We start from the raw sequence: 20,128 nt of genomic DNA, 5'->3' as shown, positions 1-20,128 counted from the left end.
AGAACCAAGGATTTACTAACACCCAGGGATTTCAGTTCCTGGATGCATCCTCTAGCCACTTGTCTCTTATGTAGAAACTGGGTGGCACACCCTCCCCCTCCTTCTGCTCCCCTGGAAGCTATGTTTCAGAAGTTGTGATCTGGCTGCATAATATGAGGAAGAGGTTTGAGACTCTGAAACCTAGTTTCAAAAAGTTGTCTGTGACAGCAAAATTCAAACATTCATTTAAATCTAGGTAAGAAATTAAATCTGAGATGTTCTCCTTTTTTTTTTTTTTTGTTATTGGTCAGCTTACAGGTCCCAGCCCTCAGCAACATGCTGGCTCCTGTGGAGTGTCTAAATACATCACATAGGGGCTCTGGCATTTAAAGCAGCATCATAAAATCTGCATTTAGAGATAGGCACATGACTACTGTAGTGTTCTCTGGCTCAGTGCCTGGATCTGAAACACAAATCTTTATTGGTACCTTTAAGCATCAACAAAATGCTAAGAAAAAATAGTATCAATCCAAGTTCTGCATTGCCTTTCTATATAACTGACTGCCTCCCCATCCATATCTCCATTCTTCCTGCAGAGTCCTCTCATTTTACATAAATTTATCCTCCAACCCACAGAATCCCAATAATGTCGATCTTAAAATGCTAACTAACCTCTGTTTCCTGCGCAGCGGTGATCTCCTTGGAAGCAGGTGCATTACAAGTATCCTGAAAAAAATTCAGCATTTCTCCACGTCAGGACAAGGAAGAGAAAGATTGCTGTTCAAATGTAAAAAATATAAGGGAAGGTATCATGGGGTATTCCAGCCCTTCCCAACAAACTTCACCTGGCAGGTGGTGGCAGGAGAGACACGCATCCATTCACAGCTGGCACACTCACCCTTGTGTATACACCGTGAGCAGCTGGTAACACAGAAAACAGTTTTTGTAAGACACAGGGACTCAATCTAGATTAGCCATGAATGTGAAAGTGACGGAAAAGAGCACAAACCAAAGAGAACAACCTGGCAAACATGTAGTGAAATGTGTAAAACACATAACCTCCAAGCCTATTGTTCTGTTGTGCTTATTCTGAGGACAAATTTGCTATGAAATACAATCTGTGCTGAGATGTTGAGAGTCATAAATTTCCAAAAAAGTATAAAGCAGACAGAACACTTTGGGTTTTATTTTGCTGTAGTTTTTTCCAGTACGTAAGTGGCCAGATAGTACTTTTTTCTGCCCAGAAAAGGCAGAAAAACAACACTAATTCTTTCACAGTTTGCCTGAACTTCTGTTCTGTGTGTGAAGTTCTAGCAAGTATTGCTAGCTTGCTATTGCCTTCTCGTACCAAAAAATATGCCTGTTGGAGACTAGTTTGTCCCTATCTTGCTTTGCAATGCATCTATCAGCACGGAGGAGAGCCAAGAGCAGCACACACCCTCTCCACACACGCTGAGAAATACTCTCTGATTTAGAGAAAGACAGCTCCTTCCTTGTGTTGCTCCAGGGACAGGGAAGTGATGTGCTACTTCCCAAAAAGCTGGAGTCCAACTTCATCCCAGATGCCTATGAATTAGCCTCTTTGTATAGAGGAGGAGCATTCTGAACAGGAACACTGTAGTTACCTACAGCATATGTTAGCCAGATCTTTCTAAGTTTTAACAACCACATATCATAAATGGTTAGGCTGTGTGTACTCAGCACAAATGCTTTCTACCATGAGCTCTCAAAAAAGAGCGTGGCTCTGAAAAATAATGTGTACAGAACAATAGGTATTCAATATTCCTATTAGCAGATTAGATGTTACTTTCTGGTTTAATTGTATTCATGTTACTCATGGACCACATTTAAATTGCATTCAGCTCAATTAAAAAAACAGCTCCATAAAGTGAGTTTTACAGAATCTCTTGACTCCTCTGATCTAGGTCATATCCTGAGTACCAGGGGCCCACCTTTTTCACAAGGGCAAAAAAGATTTTAATGTAATTGTGACATCCTTTATTATCTCTTCAGGCACTTGTCATAAACTCAGTCATTGAAATTACTCTCCTACAGCTAGCTGCCAGAGTCCTGTTAAATAGTTATCAAAAGAAGTAGCTTTCTAAGGACAATGAAAAAAGAGGAGAAGGAAGAAATGGGCCAAGAAAAGGGATTGAATATATTTAGTGAAATATTGTTCCTTTAATAAATAATAAAAAAAAGAATGAGCCTCCCGCCCCCACCCCCCCCACCACACGCACACAGAAACCCTTCAATAAACTTCAATAGGAACCAGGCTCTTACTTTTTCAACCGAAATGTTTGTGTGATATTCCAAGAGCTTGAGGACAGTGATGCTTCAAGAACCAGACAATCTGGAAAAATGTGACTGTTAGACATATGCTGGATATTACAAGAAATAACTGAAAAAAAAAAAGAGTTGAAAGCTCGTGCCTTCAGCTGTTCTCTACATGGTATGCACCTTCTCATACACACATTCACTCATACTTTTAAATGATAAAAATAACTAGATTTTCTCTCTCCATAGCACCCTTTAGTTGAGTTACTCCAGACTTTACATACACTCATTAATTAAGCTTGATGCCACCACTGCAGGACATACAAAAGTAATGTTACTGTCAGGATACAGATAAGGAAATGCTACCATGGAGCAGGGATACAAAATCATCTCCTGAAGAGCACACAGTGCTACATTGCAGCAAAGCCAGACCCTGAATTCAAGCCTTCTAACACAACAGACAGTTCTAATGTGAGAGATCCCAATATATTGTGCTTCTCTCTCTTTCTGTCTCAGAGACTTAGTTTCAGAGTCTTCTTTTCTAATCTATGCAGTAGCAATTTTCATCCTATTTAAATCTTTTATGATTGCATGAGTCAATTTGCCATTATTTCAGCTAGCAATTACTATACCGACAATTCACTGGCAGCTGTGGAATGAAAGAGTATCTTCTCCCATGAGCAGAATACCACATCGAAAAGCAGAGTTAGATATACACCACTTAAGCCACGGTCGCTTTCATCTGTGTGCCTGCAGATGTGTACCTCTGTGAAATGAATGACTGTCTGTGATCAAATGAAACCCATGTGTGCAAACTCTTCTGGCTTCTCTATGCTAGGACGAAGATAGCTTTTTAATCCAGGAAAGTTACACAGATTTAAAATATACCTAACCTACCTTGCAAAGGTAGAGAAAGTTTTGCCTTTATCACAGGCTGGCTTGTTCAGATGAAAACCAGCTTTGGCTACATCTACATTGTTAAATCAGAAGTATCGCCTAGCTCCACAGGTCAGCATAGCACTTGGGTGCTCACTGCAAAGGTCATCTGCACTGCTTGTTAGAAACAACCCTTCATATGTTTAAATGCCTTACTAGATGGACAGCAGACTCTGACTTTTAAATGTGTTTTAATGCTTGAAGATGTGGATAAGCACACACAGACATTCTGAAACCCTTCACCGAGCACCTATTTGCATCTCCAGAAATCTATATATCTGCAGAAATCTGACATTTTGGGCACAAAATTACCTAAATCACTTGCCTAGATCATTATATGAGAAGTGTCTCAAGCCATGTGCTACTGAAAAATAGTATTTTACTAGGAGTAGTAAGTAAAAGTAAGGAATTTATCTGCTTCTGGCAGAGTTTGTCTTCTCATTTAATTTCTGTGGGCCCCAACATAAGAAGGACATGGACCTACTGGAGTGAGTCCAGAGAAGGGCCACAAGGATGATCCGAGGGCTGGAGCACCTCTCCTACGAGGACAGGCTGAGAGAGTTGGGGCTGTTCAGCCTGGAGAAGAGAAGGCTCCAGGGTGACCTTATAGCGGCCTTCCAGTACCTGAAGGGGCTACAAGAAAGCTGGGGAGGGACTTTTTATAAGGGCAGTTAGTGACAGAACAAGGGAAATGGTTTCAAACTGGAAGAGGGTAGATTTCAATTAGGTATTAGGAAGAAATTCTTTCCTGTGAGGATGGTGAGACACAGGAACAGGCTGCCCAGGGAAGTTGTGGATGCCCCCTCCCTGGAAGTGTTTAAGGCCAGGCTGGATGGGGCTCTGAGCAACTTGGTCTAGTGGAAAGTGTCCCTGGTCCTGGCAGGGGGGGTTGAAACTACATGATCTTTAAGATACCTTCCAAACCAAATCATTCTATGATTCTAAGAAGTTTGTATTTTGTACTTAAAAAAATAACATTGTCAAATATGGTTTCCTGATTTTGTCTGTGTTGCAATTAATTGAACCTATTATTTTCTGTATGGCCTGGGCTGACCTTTCAAAATGCACCAGACTGCACTGAGTAGCGGGTATTTTCAAATTTTTTTTTTTTTTCCCAAGAAATTATACCTGAAGGAGTTTTGCAAGTGCATCTTCTTGTGAGACTGAGATCACTTTACACGAGGTACCATAAAGAGTCAACTTCCACACCTGCACTATCCACTAATATATCTCAGCTTGTAGGAGCATGTGAATGGCAGTAATACTGGCAGGCACAAGCTAAGCTCACAGCCTCTGATTAACACTATCAAAGGGCTCATCTTTGGCACAGAGCACAGGCAAGGCGAGCTAGCTCCTGTAACGCTATACTCTGAAAACCTGCTAATGGAGTAAGAGAAAGCCTCAGTCCAAGAAGACAGTACACCATAGACAATGTACACCATAATTGTAAGAAAACATGGCTTTTGAGATTGGGTCAATAAAGGACATTGTTTGTTCTCTAATGCATTTGTCCCTCATAAATATCCACTAATAATGTTTAATAAAAACAGCTTAATAGACCAGAATACTCATGGATATAACCCTAGCTGTCACCTGCTACTGACAGTCTTGTCTTCTCAATTCCCAAATCAATACTGGACAGGAACTTGACACACATCATTTGTATGATGCCAGAGGAGCTTTTCCCATACAAAGGCCATAGGATGAGCTCCTGAGATCCCAATATGACAAGGAATCTCCTTCAGGGACAAGGGTACCCAAGAGAGAGAGAGCTCTCTGCAGCACTGAGCCCTTCAGAACAGCAAGTAATTTTAAATTCTGGTTAACATTTTGCTCTTCTTTGTAGGAATATACAAAGGTATTATAAGAGAATCAGATCCATGCAGACTATTACATGTCTTTTGGGCTATATTACCCAGGAAAAGATAAAGGCAGACTTTTATCTGAATTTTCTGTTTTCTCTTCCACTCATTTAAGAGCACATAATATCCTTGAGCTTGCTATCTTTGTCCCTCAGTTTAGATTAAAACTCTTGTATTCTAACATAAGCAACTTTACAAAGGTCCAAGATCAACCTGTATTAAGAAAGCTTTGTGCTTCTACACAGACCCTTGAAGCAAGGCAAGGGGGACATTTTCCTCCTATTAGTCAAATAAGACTCTACTGTGAAAGATTATAATCTTTGAGACCAAAGCCTAGAGAACAGCTCAAAACTCTAGACACTAATTTCCCACCTCATTCTATACTTGTCGTTGCCCATAAGATGCACAAAACAGATCACGTGTCATGCATCCAATACACATGGCTCAGCTCTCTAATTCTGAGAACTACTGGTGAGCAAAGTAGTATAAGAATTATTGCAAAATTATTCAACCAATAATTCAGAAATACTAATTAAATCAAGTCAAACACAAAAAGATGTATGAAACAAATTACCCCTAAACCACATATTTTTCTGCTAATCCTCTACATGGAAAAATCACTTTCTCATAAGTGTTTAAGTGAGGCTGAAACAGCTAATAGAATGCTAAGATTATTTATTGTACCAACATTCATAGTCAGATTCTCCTCATTTATGCTAGTACAGTTTCTTGCAAACACAAATTCTGTTTGCAGATGAGAGAAGGGTTAAGATGGGTTAATTTGTCAAGGCAGAGCACTGGACCAACACTACTTCCATAGCTCCAGCCAGCCTGATTGCCACTGGAGCTATCTTAAGTTTCCTTAGACAGCAATTAATGGCACCATGTAAATATACTCCTAATGCTAAAGGACTGCACTGCTATAGGCCGAACCGAAGAAGCTGCTTCTAGCCTTAGGTTAACATGTTTTATTACTTCTAAAAAGGATTCCATATTAACAAATCTTTAATTATCAAGAATAGTGCAAGTACACTCAAATCACTTGACAAAACAGGATTTTTTTTTTCCAATGACATTTAAGAAAAAGCATTACCTACTCTCACACTCATTAGGCCTTTATTTATGCTCAGTTCTCCTCAGTAATTAAGGACAATGCATAAGCATTACATACATGCAATAGTAATACATACCATTATCAGTTGTCACCGGAGCTGTTAGATTGCAGAAACAGGATGAGCTTTTCAGCACTACATTTTCATAAAATATTTCAACAGGTTTTACAATTTTTATCATACAGGAGGTAAGGATTTTGCTTATGCTTGCAGACACAGCAACCTATAAAGCAATAAAACAAGAATACAACAGATTTCTTGCAATGCTTGTTAAGTCATCACCTTGTCTTTACAGAAAACTACAAACTAGGAAATGTACAAAATGAAAATTTTGGTGGTGGAAGCAAACAATTCACTAGGTAGCCTCTCAAAGGAGACAGCATCTCACAGCTTGAAGAAGCAATACAGAAAGAGTCCTGACAGGAACACCATTGCTTACTTCTAGAAATTAAATGGATCTGTAAGGTATGTCAGGGGACCAAGCTAGAATAATTTTGGATTCTAAAACAAGAATTTTGCTATAACAGTGTCATATGCTGTTACAGTCCCTTAAAAATATTCGAGCAAGAACGTACAAATCCTCACAGAGAGACATTTGCATCCATAACCAAAGTGCACTTAATTATGAAACAGAATTTGTCTTGTAATGAATTATCCTTTGTTTCTGGCTGAGAGCCCTTTACAAATATGATCACATTAGTGCATTCAATCAGGAAACCAGAAACAATAGCATGCAGATTAAGTGGCTAGTCACAATACTTGATAATCAAATACTCAAGGCTGTCTGTTCTGTGAACAGATACTGAGTAAATACTAATATCAAACACTTAAAGACACATTTTTGTTAGCATATGTGTCTCAGTGAATGTTTTGTAACTTGTTACAAAGCTCATAACTTACATAATGCACTTGATACATAGTCACTGAAAGTAATTAAAATAGCTGATAAACTCAGGTAACGGAAACTTTGCCTTTGTAAACATAGAGAATTTTTGACTCAACATCTTGAAGTATAGCTTCAGGATACATTTTATAGGAGATGAAGAGAATATCTATCTGATCAACACACTCAACTTACTGGGATTTCGAATACATTTGCCAATTGTTGAGATATGAGCCTAATATATGGAACAAGGTGACAAAAGAAGTGAAGGTGCAATAAGCAACAAAATGACACATTTTATGTCACAATAAAGAAACATGCATAAAACTGGGTGTATTTACCTGATTTTTGGCAGGGAAACTTAGCAGGATTCTCAGATCTTTATCAGGTGCATGTGAAATGTTATACCAACCCTTTATGCTGTTTGAACGTGTACAATTTTCTTTTAATGTGCACCTAAAAGCATACATAAAATTACACTAGCCTCCTTATGGTGGCTTTGACTTCAGACACTGCAGTTCAACTTATTTAATGTTATTGATTTTTTTACAGGAACACTATTGATTTTTTACAGGAATATGGTTACAACTGCAAAAAGCTTCATGAAAACAATCAGTAAAATCTTCTGCTTATCAAAATAAATTACAATGCATTGATATATGCTCTAGGGTCCTGATTAAGTCAATGGGACTCAAGCAAATATTAGACGCTTGGACAGTAACAGTGGACTTGGTTGCCTTCAATGGAATTCATCACCCCCAACTTGATTGCTCCATTGTACAGCTGACACCCCTCTACACAAAATGGGGAGAAATATGCTCTTTCAGGGTGCAATTCATCTAACCTATTTTAGGCATTCATACAAAAATTAGATGAAACACACTATAGAAGGTGCTCCTTTTCTCTAAAGAGTACAAGAGGAGATGGGGGTGAAGCTCAGATGTAGAGCTATGCTACAAATGTGTAGAGATGACGAGATGCATCCTCCTTCCTGATCTCCTGTTGTCCACTGATGTGAACGGTAATCATTCCCTTTTACGTCAGTGCACTTGGTTAAAAACATCGGGTTTGAAAAGGTAGTTCAAAATAGATTTCTCTGTCTTCAAGAATAAAATCCATTTCAGAAGTAGGATGGTACAAAGTAGATAAAAAGGTTAAAGACGCCAAATTGTAGGAAACAGATGCTACACAACAGAAAATTAAGGAAGAATGACGCAACATTGGGATATACAAGTACTACAAAGATGACGTATGAAAAACATGTGATAAGAAAAAGAGAACATAGGCATACAAATTAGATGGATGATCACTGAGTGTGAAAGGTGAATCCTTAAAATAGTGTCTGCTGTGAACAGTTAATGAACAATCCATAGATTAACTCCAGTAATTTCATGTAGCTAGCAATTAAAGACAAGTAAGTGCTAACTGCATATATCTTAACATTTTAATATTAAGACTGAATATATAAAAAATAAATGTAACATTTAATATTGTTTTAATAACACTACTTTTCTACCAAATGTAGAAGCATGTATAGCTTCATTCATGTGATCAGTGACTTGTGCCTTAATGAACTATTTCTTTGCTAAAACCTAGAAATTAGTAGATACTTGCAAAGCATAAAGAGTTCACTGTATAAACATATTTCATAAACAATGTGTTTCACTCCAGAAGGAATAACACAGGAATGACTTTAAAAAAAAAATCCACCACTTTCCAAAATGCCCGAAATAACCCCACAAACCATAGAAACGATAAAGTCATCTTCTCTGTACATCAAGACACTGGCAACTGGAATGCAGTTAAGCACAAGGTCACTTCCTTTGTGGTCTAACTCAGGAAACAGTTCCTGCTGCACAAGAACCTGGTGGGGCTTTGCATCTGAATACATTGAGCTAATAACTATAATGTAAGAAATTGGGACTATGCCTGACATATTTTAAACTGTCTGAACTAGGACAAATTTCAGTCTCATTTATATCTCTCTTCACCTTACTGACTTCACGAAAGTCGATAAGCACTACAGTTTTAGAATCACAGAGGATGGAATCTGTCATCAACAGATGTGCATAAACCAGATGCTCGGATACGTATGAGGAGATAACTCTCACTGGCAAAGGCACATAGGAGAGAGACATCCTATATTTTCTGACAGGCTGAGGATCATAACATTGAAGATGGAAAGCAGCACACTTGTGATACTTGGCACTAAATAAGCGTATGCATTTCAGTGACACTAATATTAAAATGTTAAAAAATAAAACTGTTTATAAATATGAATATTTAAAACAGTCCTAGGACAAAGTTATTTGTCTTCTTAGACTGCCTGAGGAATGCAAACAATTAACTTGTTTCCTTCATCTACAATGAAGAATCTAAGAGTTTAATGGCAAAAAAAGTAATGCCACTCAGGACCCAGGGTCATGCTTGTCTTCATGACAGGAAAAATGTGTTTCTTGTTGCTCTAAAAGCTAACCTTTAACACTCAAACAATGTGCTATGGAGAATGGTCATTTCGTAGGAAGCAGTCACAAAGAGGGAAGTAAAGCATCTGATGCCCCTCAGCATTAAATTCTCACAATTGCTCAGCACAGGCCAAGAGTAACATGAATTGCACTCAAAGATGAGGTTATTTTGTTATATCCCTATTTTTAGACAACTGATATTTTTTGCAAGCACGCTGGAATGAATATAACAGATAAATATTAATTATGAGCCACATGGTTCTGAAAATTAACATACAGACTCAGACAACTAAGAAAGCAAAAATATAAATGCTTCAAGAGTAGCTGAGAGTTTCTGGAGCCTGGTTTTCCTGGAAAGGTGGACTGGACTCTATGCGAGTATGACGGTGTAAGGTACGAAACCCTAGGATCAGATTTCAGACGTGCATAGATACACATACAGAGAAAAGCAGAGTGAATATTTTTTTAATCTTTCACAGCAAGTTAGTTCTTTATACTGCTAAAGATTCCTCTTCACAATTGGAATCAAGTTCCTCTTATTTCATTATGATAACGCGATACCTATGCATACTGGTTCATTCATATTTACTCAAGTCTCTGCTTCACTAATCTTGTATTAACTACAGAATCTACTGTGTTTTCCCTCTCTGCCTTGCTAATGCACATTGATCTCCTCCTGGAATGAGAACATGGTTTCAGAGAAGGTTTTGGCTTCCTTTTCCAAGGTACCAGCCCCTGAATGAAGTTCACAGATGTCACCCAGGTTGACCAAATTCAAAAGCAAGTCTGGTCATGTCAGACAGCTAAGACATATTGTGTTATTTCTATATGGAAAATACATGTAAAACATCAGTGCCTTGTATTGGAATAATTTCAACTTACTTCAGGTAAATCTGATACATCTACGGAAAACCTACAAACATCATTAAGAGAAATCACACAATGCTATGACAAATGGTTTTGAATGATTGACAGTGACAAAGAGAATTTATATATTTGTCCCTATGGAAGAAAGAGTAGAAATAGCAACAGTAGAAACATTTTGTTTCAATTTGTTTTTACTTGCAATAAGATGTGCAGATTTTTTCAAAGTACAGGATTTGAGTTCACACTGTCTTTAAAATTAAGCACTGCTGGTAAATTTTATTTTTAAAATGGAGTGTATGTTTAATATAAAATTTATTTCCAAGTAAGAGTATAAAACATATTATCAATCTCAAAATTATTATGGAATATATTGCTTTAGTGGACATGTATAGGCTTTGATTAAAATACTGGCTAAAAACATGTCTTCCTCTTTTTCTGAAGCTTCACTCAGAACTTTCTCTTTGCAAAACCAAGTACTTAATTTGCAAAAAATTATGTGGGTGTTGAATGGGATTCATATTGGAGTAACTAATTTTTTCTCCAAAAGAGCAAATTACTTCTGTTTCAACCAGATGGAAACTTTTGGTGATTCCCCTCACAAACAGGGCATTTACTGACTAATTTGTGAACTCTTTATAAGGTAACTAAAAGCCCCAAAATCTTAGCACTGTAATAAATACAGTTTCTAACAACGCAGCAAAAGAGAGTTTGAAGAAAATACACTACAGATCAAACACCAGGTCTCTTCTAATAACTACCTTTGCAAACACATAGTAGCAGACTTTCAGTAAGATCACATTAACATTGAAACAAACCAGAAAGGGTAGTATTAACCTTCTAAAAGAGGGCTATTAGTGGAACTCCTCAAAAATCAATCCTACTTTTGTTCAATGTTATAATCACTGGCGAACTGGCATAAAAGAAGGTTTACACTGTCGACATCTGCTGATGATACAAAGTTGGGAACATTACCATGCAGAGGAGGATGAGAATATCACACAGGAAACTTGGATAACCTTGAAATGGGATGACATTTCAAAGCATAAAGTACAAGAACATGTACCTAGAGCAATAAAAATCTCACAACCCATATGTGCTATAGACTGGAAACTCATCAGTTGGAAAGAAAACAAAGAAAGAGAAGGACCTGGGGGCATTATTTGATCATGGATGATTGTGGCCCATCAATGTGATGCAGTCATGAAAAAGACATTTGTGATCCCAGGACACACTAAGTAAGGTGCTTCCTGGACAGACTGGTTAAACACCATTGAGCAAGGCACAGCTGAAATCTCTTCTGGAATACTGTGACAGTTCTGGCCATCCTTATTTTCAAAGGATGCATAAACATCACAGAAGGGTTACTGGAGTTGAATTAAAAAAGGAGTGTCTTATGCGAGAGGATCTTAGTGAAGTTAGCTGGCTTAGCACACCAAAATGAAAGTGAGAAAAGAGACTGCGTTCACAAAAACACTGAAGAGCTCAGTGTGAGGGAGGGGAAAACCTATTTCAGCCAAAGCGATGTGAGCACCAGAACAAATAAGTATAACCTGTCCATGAACACACACATGATGAGAATGAGCAGACAGATTTTAACCAGCAGAACAATGAGACTCAGATAACCACACAACCAAGGAAGAGAGGACAAAAAAGCCTATTTAATTTAGGATGGTCCTTGATTAGTTTATGAGCAGGTTTACACGATGTGGTTGCTTGTAATTGCCACGACTAGGCTTGATGACCCAGGAGTTTCTCCAGTCCCGGCCAAAGATGTATAGCAGCTTTCAAACCTACTTCAAAGAAAGCAGCAAAACTAATGACTCAAATGCGAGGATAAGGTGTTTGGAAAGAAATTCTCCTCTGGCCTAAACCAAAGGCAGTGATTCCAAAGCAAGGAATTGTGAATACTGAAGACAACTGAGCACTCTTTCTCTGTTCTCACATGCAAGATGCTTCTAGCTATTAAAATGCTTCAAGCAGGAGTGTACAATTTTATCTCTCAATCAATTTGGAAAGCAAAAACATCTGTTCCAAAACGAAAATAATTTATTCTTTTTAGCCCAACATATATTTTATAGGTAGATCTCAAAAATCTGAGGGTTAACATGGTCTTTAAAAGGTGCAGAGCTCCCTTTCACATGACAATAAAGTATCTCACATTTATGGCTATGACTGATTCCATAAAAATTCAGTAGATACAATCTTGATAATGAATAGCTCCAAGCCAGTCAAAATGTACACTGACTAATAACGCATTGCTTTTATATGAAAATCTAAAATACCAAAAAATACCTTTGATTCAAAGAACACCACCCACAGTAGGGATCCTTTGCAGATAAGCATTCTTGCTCGGAAACATATCTACCACAATTTGCAACTGGTATTCTTCTCACCTGAAACCAAAGAATGCAATAACACACTGAATTAAAACAGACTCCATGACAGGAAAATCAAGGATTACCATTAAAAATCTGACAGCTACCAAGCATGATCCCTTCGGGAAAGTTTCCTTATGGACTCCCCTCTGCCAGAAGACCTTTGGATAGAAATATGCGGCCTATTTTACAGACACTGTATTTTGCCATCAGATGATGAAACTCCTCTGACAATGACAAGGACAGCATGGACAGAGTAATGCAGGAAAGACTAACTAGCACAGTGAATTACAGATAACAATAGAAAGGAGCTATATTTTACAAATAATGTTCTGCTTAGCAGAACCTCTTTTTCCTCTCATCAGAACTGAGATTTTTAAATGATTGATGAAGGTGCATCCAAAATGCATGCACAGAACAAAATGCATCTGTGTTTGCATCACCATGTCAGGTAACCGCATGTGCACACGCCAACAAACGCATGCAACTACTTAGCACGCATGCATGAAAATGCCATTTCAATAAGTAAATGTAGATAATTGTGGCTATATTGTATGCAGCTATACTTGTACATTCAGCTCGAATATCCTAGCCAGCCATTTTCAGAAAAGGAAAGGAAAAAGAAACAGAGAAAGCTGATTACAAATATTGAATACAAATACAAATAATATTATTAATAACTATGTTAATGAATACTATTAGTAAGAAAAATATTCCTAATTACAAATTTGCAAGAACTAAAAGTTCCTATATTTTGCGAACAGATGGCTTTCTGTAGAACTATATTTACTGTTTTTTCCAGCCATATCTTGTAAAATTCTATTTATCTGAAGGTGTGTGAGATAATCAGTTTAGAAACCAACTAACATCATAGACAACTAGCAAGTTAGAACAACAGGGTAGAAGCCTTATTTAAGCTCCAAGAGAAGATTAGAGGGAGGCATTTATTCCTAAAAGCTGTTGTTCCTCTATAACAACTTGCTTTTTTTACCAAAGCTAAAGAAAATCCATGTCTTTCCTTTGAGGCTCCACATTCACTTTTTACTGAAGTTTTGATTCCTTCTGCATTTGTGATAGATGGTTTATATCCATCAGGAGTTCTCCTACCAACTTACCCACTCTCTCAGATGGCAGGCTAAAATGCTACATTCACTGCTGGAAAAGTGATTTCATTGTAAATGAAGGTAATCAAGTGCTGGGTGAAATCCTGTCCAGCTAAGATGGACAGCCAGCCCTTATGTTTTCACTGCCATATTCCCTGCTGCTGGTGAGACACGAATTTCCTAGCAGAGTTGATGCTCAGGAGCCCTGCTGCTGGATGTGCTGCAACAACTGCACCAGCTCCTGGGTCCCGCTCTCTGCTCAAGGTGCAGCTCTGACACGTTTGCTCACATGCAGTAGCTCCCAGTGATTGCTGAACTCCCTGGCCTCACTATGCATACACATTAATCACTTCTGATTGTGTTTTTGTTTTGTGCTTCGCTTTTTTTTTAAAGTCTATGCCTAACTGAAGATGACAAAGATCTCTTCATTCTCTCAAACGAAGATATTTCTCCACATTAGAAACTCTTTAACTGATTAGTAAACCCTGGCCTGCCAATACCTGGATTGCTAATTCAGAGGAACTCCATCTCTAAAGAGTCTACAAGTTTTGTTTGCTACCTCCAAGTTTGATTCTGCATGATGCCACCAGGAAAAAGAGAAACAAAGCCTCTCTTGACAGCATGACACAAAATAAGCATGAGATTAAGGGTGTTGCTGGATCATAGCAACGGTAGGCAGCACCATGACAGTGGAAGCTCTTCTGAGCTCTGCAGAAGTGCAGCTCAAACTTAGACATCATAACCAGATACTAGATACAAAGTTGGTAACTGCAGTTTGGATATTTAAGGTCTAACTGACTCAAACTGATGCTTCACTTATAAAGTGGTAGAAATCCTTAAAGCAGTAGTTTACTTGAATTTATTGTTTTATTTAATATTGTGCTTACCTTATTGGCAGAGGACAGATAGATGTAGTTATTATCTACTGGATCAAGTCGAAGTTTGGGAAAAATGGAGGTTTCTTCCTTAATTTCGTATAAAACCTCTGGGCAATTAGATTCCATATCCTCATTAAGAATAGCCTAAAACACATGAAATTAAATTATTCACAAGTCCTTTTACTGATCAGTCAGCATGTTAAACAAAACCCTAACTTCAGCTACCTCAGAGCTTCTGAGATGATGTACTATGCCCTGATTCAATTCACCTACTGCACTGGCTCTCACACTGCAGAAAGATGGAGGAAAAGACCACCAGAACAGAATTTCAACAAAAACCACGCCAGACACATTTTGCACTGAATCTGGCACTGGTTTAGTGCACGAAACAGCCCTCCTACCAAGTATGCTCCTGATTGATGCGGAAATTGGATGTGGAAGAGATGTCTATATCCCAAAGTCATAATATTTTAAGCACTCCTATAAATGGAGAAGAAAGCATTAGCCTTCAGAAAACAAACTAACATCTAAACACCCATAATTTAAAAAGGAACCTATGCAAGCTACTGACAACTGTCTTCAGGACAGAACTTTCTTTGTGGCTTCTGTGGGTGTATGTCTGAGGTGGTATTTCTTTTTTTTACCTTGCCCAACTCTACAGTTTTCCATCATCCTTCTCACAGAATTCAAGAGAACCAGAGACCACAGAAACTTTAGTTTGCAAGTTAATAAGCACACCAACATTGATATAAGGTTTTCCATAAACAGGACTAAACGAGGGAGACATGTTCATCCCCACTGTGCCAAGGAGACACAGAAGACTTCAATTTCATTTTTCATTATCAAATGCACAGTAAAATCAAATGAGAAAAAGCTTTTCAAGCTCTCTACTATATTCCTCTCCAACTGCCTGCTTAATAAAAACAAAAAATGAAAGTCATCCTTTGCAGTGTAGACAGGAAATGCACATTCTTGCAAAACCCAGAAAAAAAATTAAAGCATAAAAGACATTTGACTGGATGGTTGAAAAGTCTGATAATGAGATAAGATGACTTTCACTTCCAGGTGATTGATTTAAGCTAGCATAGGTCAATTATTCAGAAACTAAGGCAAAATGTATCTTGACCTTTCTTTCTAACGGACACCTATTCACATCACACAGATAGGCTAACAAACAAGTAAATACACTCCCAAAATCTAACAATATTTAATATTTCTACTGGAAAATCAAAGCAAGGAAGGACAAAAGACAGTAACCAAGAATTCCACAGTTCATAAATTGATACTGTGGGCATTAGCAGTTTAATGAAATGTTTCCATGAATTTTAAGCAGGGTACATAATCACTTTTGAAAGTTATCTTGCTCTCCAAGTAACAATACAGCAGTTACTTCACAAACAAAAATGAAACAGAGATTTAGGGGATATATAATACAGTGCCTAAACCAGGAAACATTTACCCACTTGAACACAGAAGCAGCTAATGGAGAAAGGAAGACTTCAGGCTTACCTTCAGTAACTGTCCATCATCTGTTCCCAAAAAGAGAACTATCTGATTCAAAACTACTGTGCCATAAACAGCCACTAATCCAGAGTGAATCAAGGTAGGTAATTTCTTGATTGATGGTGCCTCCTGAAAACCAGATATAAGAGAAAGCTATTACAAAATCATTCACCTATACTGCCAAACATTAAGAAAAAGAAAAGGAAGAATCCCTGGAAAGATTCTCAGAGAACTCAACTTTAGACAACACTTTGGGTAACATTTTAATTCTGACACAATTTCAGAGCAACATACCATTGGAAATGGCACAAGAAAACACGAAAGGCCTTTTTTATACATGGCAACTGGTCATGTCTGTGATAGAGATTACATCTACTGCAGCTAAATCACTGACCTAAGTGGGACACAGACTCGTCCTAACAACAGCAAATAACTTTGCAACAGAATTGATCTTTTTTGGGACATAATGCCCTGGGCTTATTCTGAATTGCAAGTTCTTCTCAGTGAAGCCATGCTTCATGCTTTGCCATCACCTGACTGCACCTACCATGAAGGCTACACATACACTCAGCAACCATTTTTAAAGGCATGTAAATATTCTAGAGGAAGGAGGCACTTCAAACACACAGAATTTTGTGTGTGTGTGTGTGTGTGTGTGTGTGTGTGTCAGATAAGAGCTTCATCCTCCCCTTTCTGGTTTCCTGCTTTACACTAAAGGAAACTGAGACTTGCTTATTTCATAAATGTAAAAATGAGATAAAGCAGTATAAAGTTCATGTCAGGGAGAACATAAATGTACCTGTGTGAACTTTAAAATCAACATGTTACCTACAATTCTCCATCCAAGCCAGAGGAAGTTAAGTGACAAACGTGTAAGCAGCTCATGAAAGAAAACATCATTCAGGAAATACCTGTATCTTGTGGAAGGAAAAATCAAACCAAACAACCCCAACTGTAGATGATCAAGTGCTGGAAGGAAGCCCTGATGTGCGAGAATAAGGTCATTCACAGGGTGAGAGATGATCTCTGCCCCAAATTCCCTACAAGCCCGGATATCTCCCTAGCAAGCAGTACCTCAGTTTTGCAGTCTGATATTGCTTTAAGTCAATCTCCACCGCAGACACTGCCAAAGGTGTGATCCCACCTGCTCTTCAAATGGGTCCAACTACAGCCAAGCTCTACCTCCCCTTCCCCTCTATTAGCATGATGCTTTCCAATGAGCTCAGTTAAGGAAGTGATGTGCCCAGAAAATGGTCTGTAAATCCATCTACCTACCTACGTAAATTTTCATTTGAGTAATTTTCCTCATCACATGAACATGTGGCTGCATGGACACCAGTACTGGCACAAAGGAGTGGCAGGCATGGAGAGGTGGGGGAAAGAGCTCAGGCAGAACCAGGTCCTTGGGAACAAGCCCAGTAGGTCAGCTTACAAAGCCCAGAATCTCAGCCTCGGGGATGAATTCCTAAACCTACAGGAAGCCTCTGAGTGCAAGATCCTATTTCGCTTCAATGCCCAAGACGAAGTGTGAGAATGGAGCATTAAAAGTGACATTTTGTAGAAAGGTGAAGGCATTTCTCAAAGTTATAAAGCAAATCCATAACACAGCAACAGCTGAATTCAACTCTCTTGCATGCTAGGATGCTGGCTTAATCCCAAAAGATCTTTCCATATAGAAACAATTTTTTTCTAAACTGCAATCCTAAATCAATTAAAATCTTTTTCAGTCATCTGAATTATTTTAATTAGCTTGCAAGAACTTGGAGTAAAAGAAGACTTGATTAACTTTCATAATTAATGTTTTGCATTTTTTTTCATGCAGCACAAAGAAGACACAGGAACTGTCATATACTGGCACAGAACTTCAGTAAAACCCACTTAGGCAGAAGTCTCCAGTACCATGAAGGAGTTTTACATACTGGGGGGTGGTGGGGTGGGGCAGTGATTGCAAGCATTTTAGGGTGGAAAAAGTTAACTCACTTTTTCATTAGATCAGAAGGTAACAAAACTGCTGTACACAATGAGCTTTCACTCAGGCTAAGGAATGAGGAGGTGAAATTTCCAGGCTTTCATTTCCAACACAATTAGGATTTTTTTTCTGCATTGCACGATATAGTAGTGTAAGGAAAGCAAACCACCCTAGGTTCCTCGCAGACTCTGTTACAACAAGATCACAGAAGAGGGGAGGACTCATCCAGTCTCTGAAAAGCTTTGCTGCCAGATTTTATTTTGACTTACATCCTAGTAAAATAACTAGTGTCACATCAGTGCATCCTCCTCATCTGACTGAAGAACCAATACTGACAAGTGTGGAAGCCTCCTCCCCTCATTCTGCTTGCCAGAGGGAGGGTCAATGCAACACTGAGCCAATACAGATAAGAAGAGGGGGAATTTAGATGGTGGGCAGTCACAACAAAAATTGCCTTCTCTCTTCTGCAACCTATTTCTCCAGCTTGCCCATTCCCTCCAGGGTGCAGCTGCTGCTTTCACCCTTCCATGTGCATTTATTTTTTTAACAAGCTCTTGTACCTCCTCCACTGTGACTAATGGGGTTACAGCACTGTAAGGCCTTCCAAGCTTTTTCTTTCACAGCTAAATCCATCCTTAAAATGCATTTTATACTTGAAGAGTCACTCATCTCCATGATCATCTATCTGTCTATCCTGTAACATATTCAGGCTCATACAAAAACAAGACAAGCAGAAGAAAAGACAATACTGCCTTAGAAGACCATTCTTAAATTTTTAATTCTTCAGTTCCACCCTTTGTTCTATTCTATCATCTCCCAAAATCTTCATGTGCACAGGTAAGTCCAAAGATCTCCTGAATTAACTTACATTTTGCTTTTAAGTTCACCTCCCTGTGCTGTTTGGTTATTGGCATGAAAGGTATTTATACTAATTTTCTATTTTGCATTTCATTTTCAGATTTATCTCTGTATGATTCCAGCTGCAGCAACCACATTCACACTGCTACTTTCTGTCTTTATTTTCTCTTGATTATTTTACATTTTGTGCCTCAGAGGGAAGGGCAGCATTTTCAGCTCACACAGTACTCAACATATTGCAGCTGGCCAAAAGTAAAAATAAAGGGTTTGAGCATCAGAGTAAATGAACAGATGCAGCTATACAAAAAGACACGAGACTTGTGAGCAGCACGTAGCATTATTCAACACGGAACAGTACCTAAATGTTTTTCCTAGAGAGAAAAAACTTCTGGAACATCATTCTTCTTTCTTAACTTCACCACCCTTCAACCTCCTGCATCAATTTTCATTATATCAGAGGGTGACAACCTTTAGTATTGGTGCATGCAGTGAGCCTTTAATAGGGCTAAGGAATGAGGAGATGAACTGTTTCCAAATTTTATGCCTGCAAGGTTTATTGATTTGTGCACTGCATAGCAATGCTAGGTGGACAAACCATCCCAGGCAGGCAGACTGCAAAAAGTCAGAGAGGATGACCACGAAATGAGAGAGTCTTCACAGAAACCTTGCAGAAGCACGATCCTGAGCTTCATGATGCAAGGCAGGAGGAACAGTCACAGGCTATGCTTGAGCAAGAGGTTGATGGAGACCCTTGAGATGGAGGAGGCTAGAAATCTGTGACATTTGCAACAGAAACACTCCTTTCTGGCCTCAGATCTGAGTTTACAGAATTGATAAAGTGTCCTAATAACCAATGAGGGAGAACAAGCTCCCTTAAGGAAGGGTTTGAAACCAACTGAGCTTGAACAGAGAATTAGCAGAAAGCAAGAGGAAGTGGTGGGTGACCGTGGTTGGAGATTCCCTCCTGTGAAGGATGAAGGCACACAACTGCTAAACTGTCATGCTATTACCACAGGTCTCTTTGGGTTTTTTAGGAGCCCCGATCCATTATGTTGCAGAGA

At 38.5% G+C, this 20,128-nt stretch overlaps 1 protein-coding gene across 1 annotated transcript in view; it reads right to left on the bottom strand.

Moving 5' to 3' along the window:
* Positions 1 to 6,244: 6,244 nt before the first annotated feature.
* LOC104522387 (plexin-C1-like) overlaps positions 6,245 to 20,128 on the bottom strand; it is a gene marked incomplete at its 3' end in the record, with an annotated part of 21,174 nt that continues 7,290 nt past the window's right edge. The window contains exons 2-6 of the mRNA XM_010164659.1: positions 16,247 to 16,369; positions 14,747 to 14,881; positions 12,674 to 12,774; positions 7,391 to 7,505; positions 6,245 to 6,389 (exon numbers count right to left, since the gene is read on the bottom strand). Coding sequence (XP_010162961.1) covers positions 6,245 to 6,389; positions 7,391 to 7,505; positions 12,674 to 12,774; positions 14,747 to 14,881; positions 16,247 to 16,369 — 619 coding nt within the window. The remainder of the gene's footprint in view (positions 6,390 to 7,390; positions 7,506 to 12,673; positions 12,775 to 14,746; positions 14,882 to 16,246; positions 16,370 to 20,128) is intronic.

The sequence above is a fragment of the Antrostomus carolinensis genome, unplaced genomic scaffold (genome assembly GCF_000700745.2).
Source record: "Antrostomus carolinensis isolate BGI_N321 unplaced genomic scaffold, ASM70074v2 scaffold30883, whole genome shotgun sequence".
In the NCBI taxonomy this organism is placed as follows: Eukaryota; Metazoa; Chordata; class Aves; order Caprimulgiformes; family Caprimulgidae; genus Antrostomus; species Antrostomus carolinensis.
Note: the sequence above shows the minus strand (reverse complement) of the source record. Positions and strands in the feature narration are given on the sequence as shown.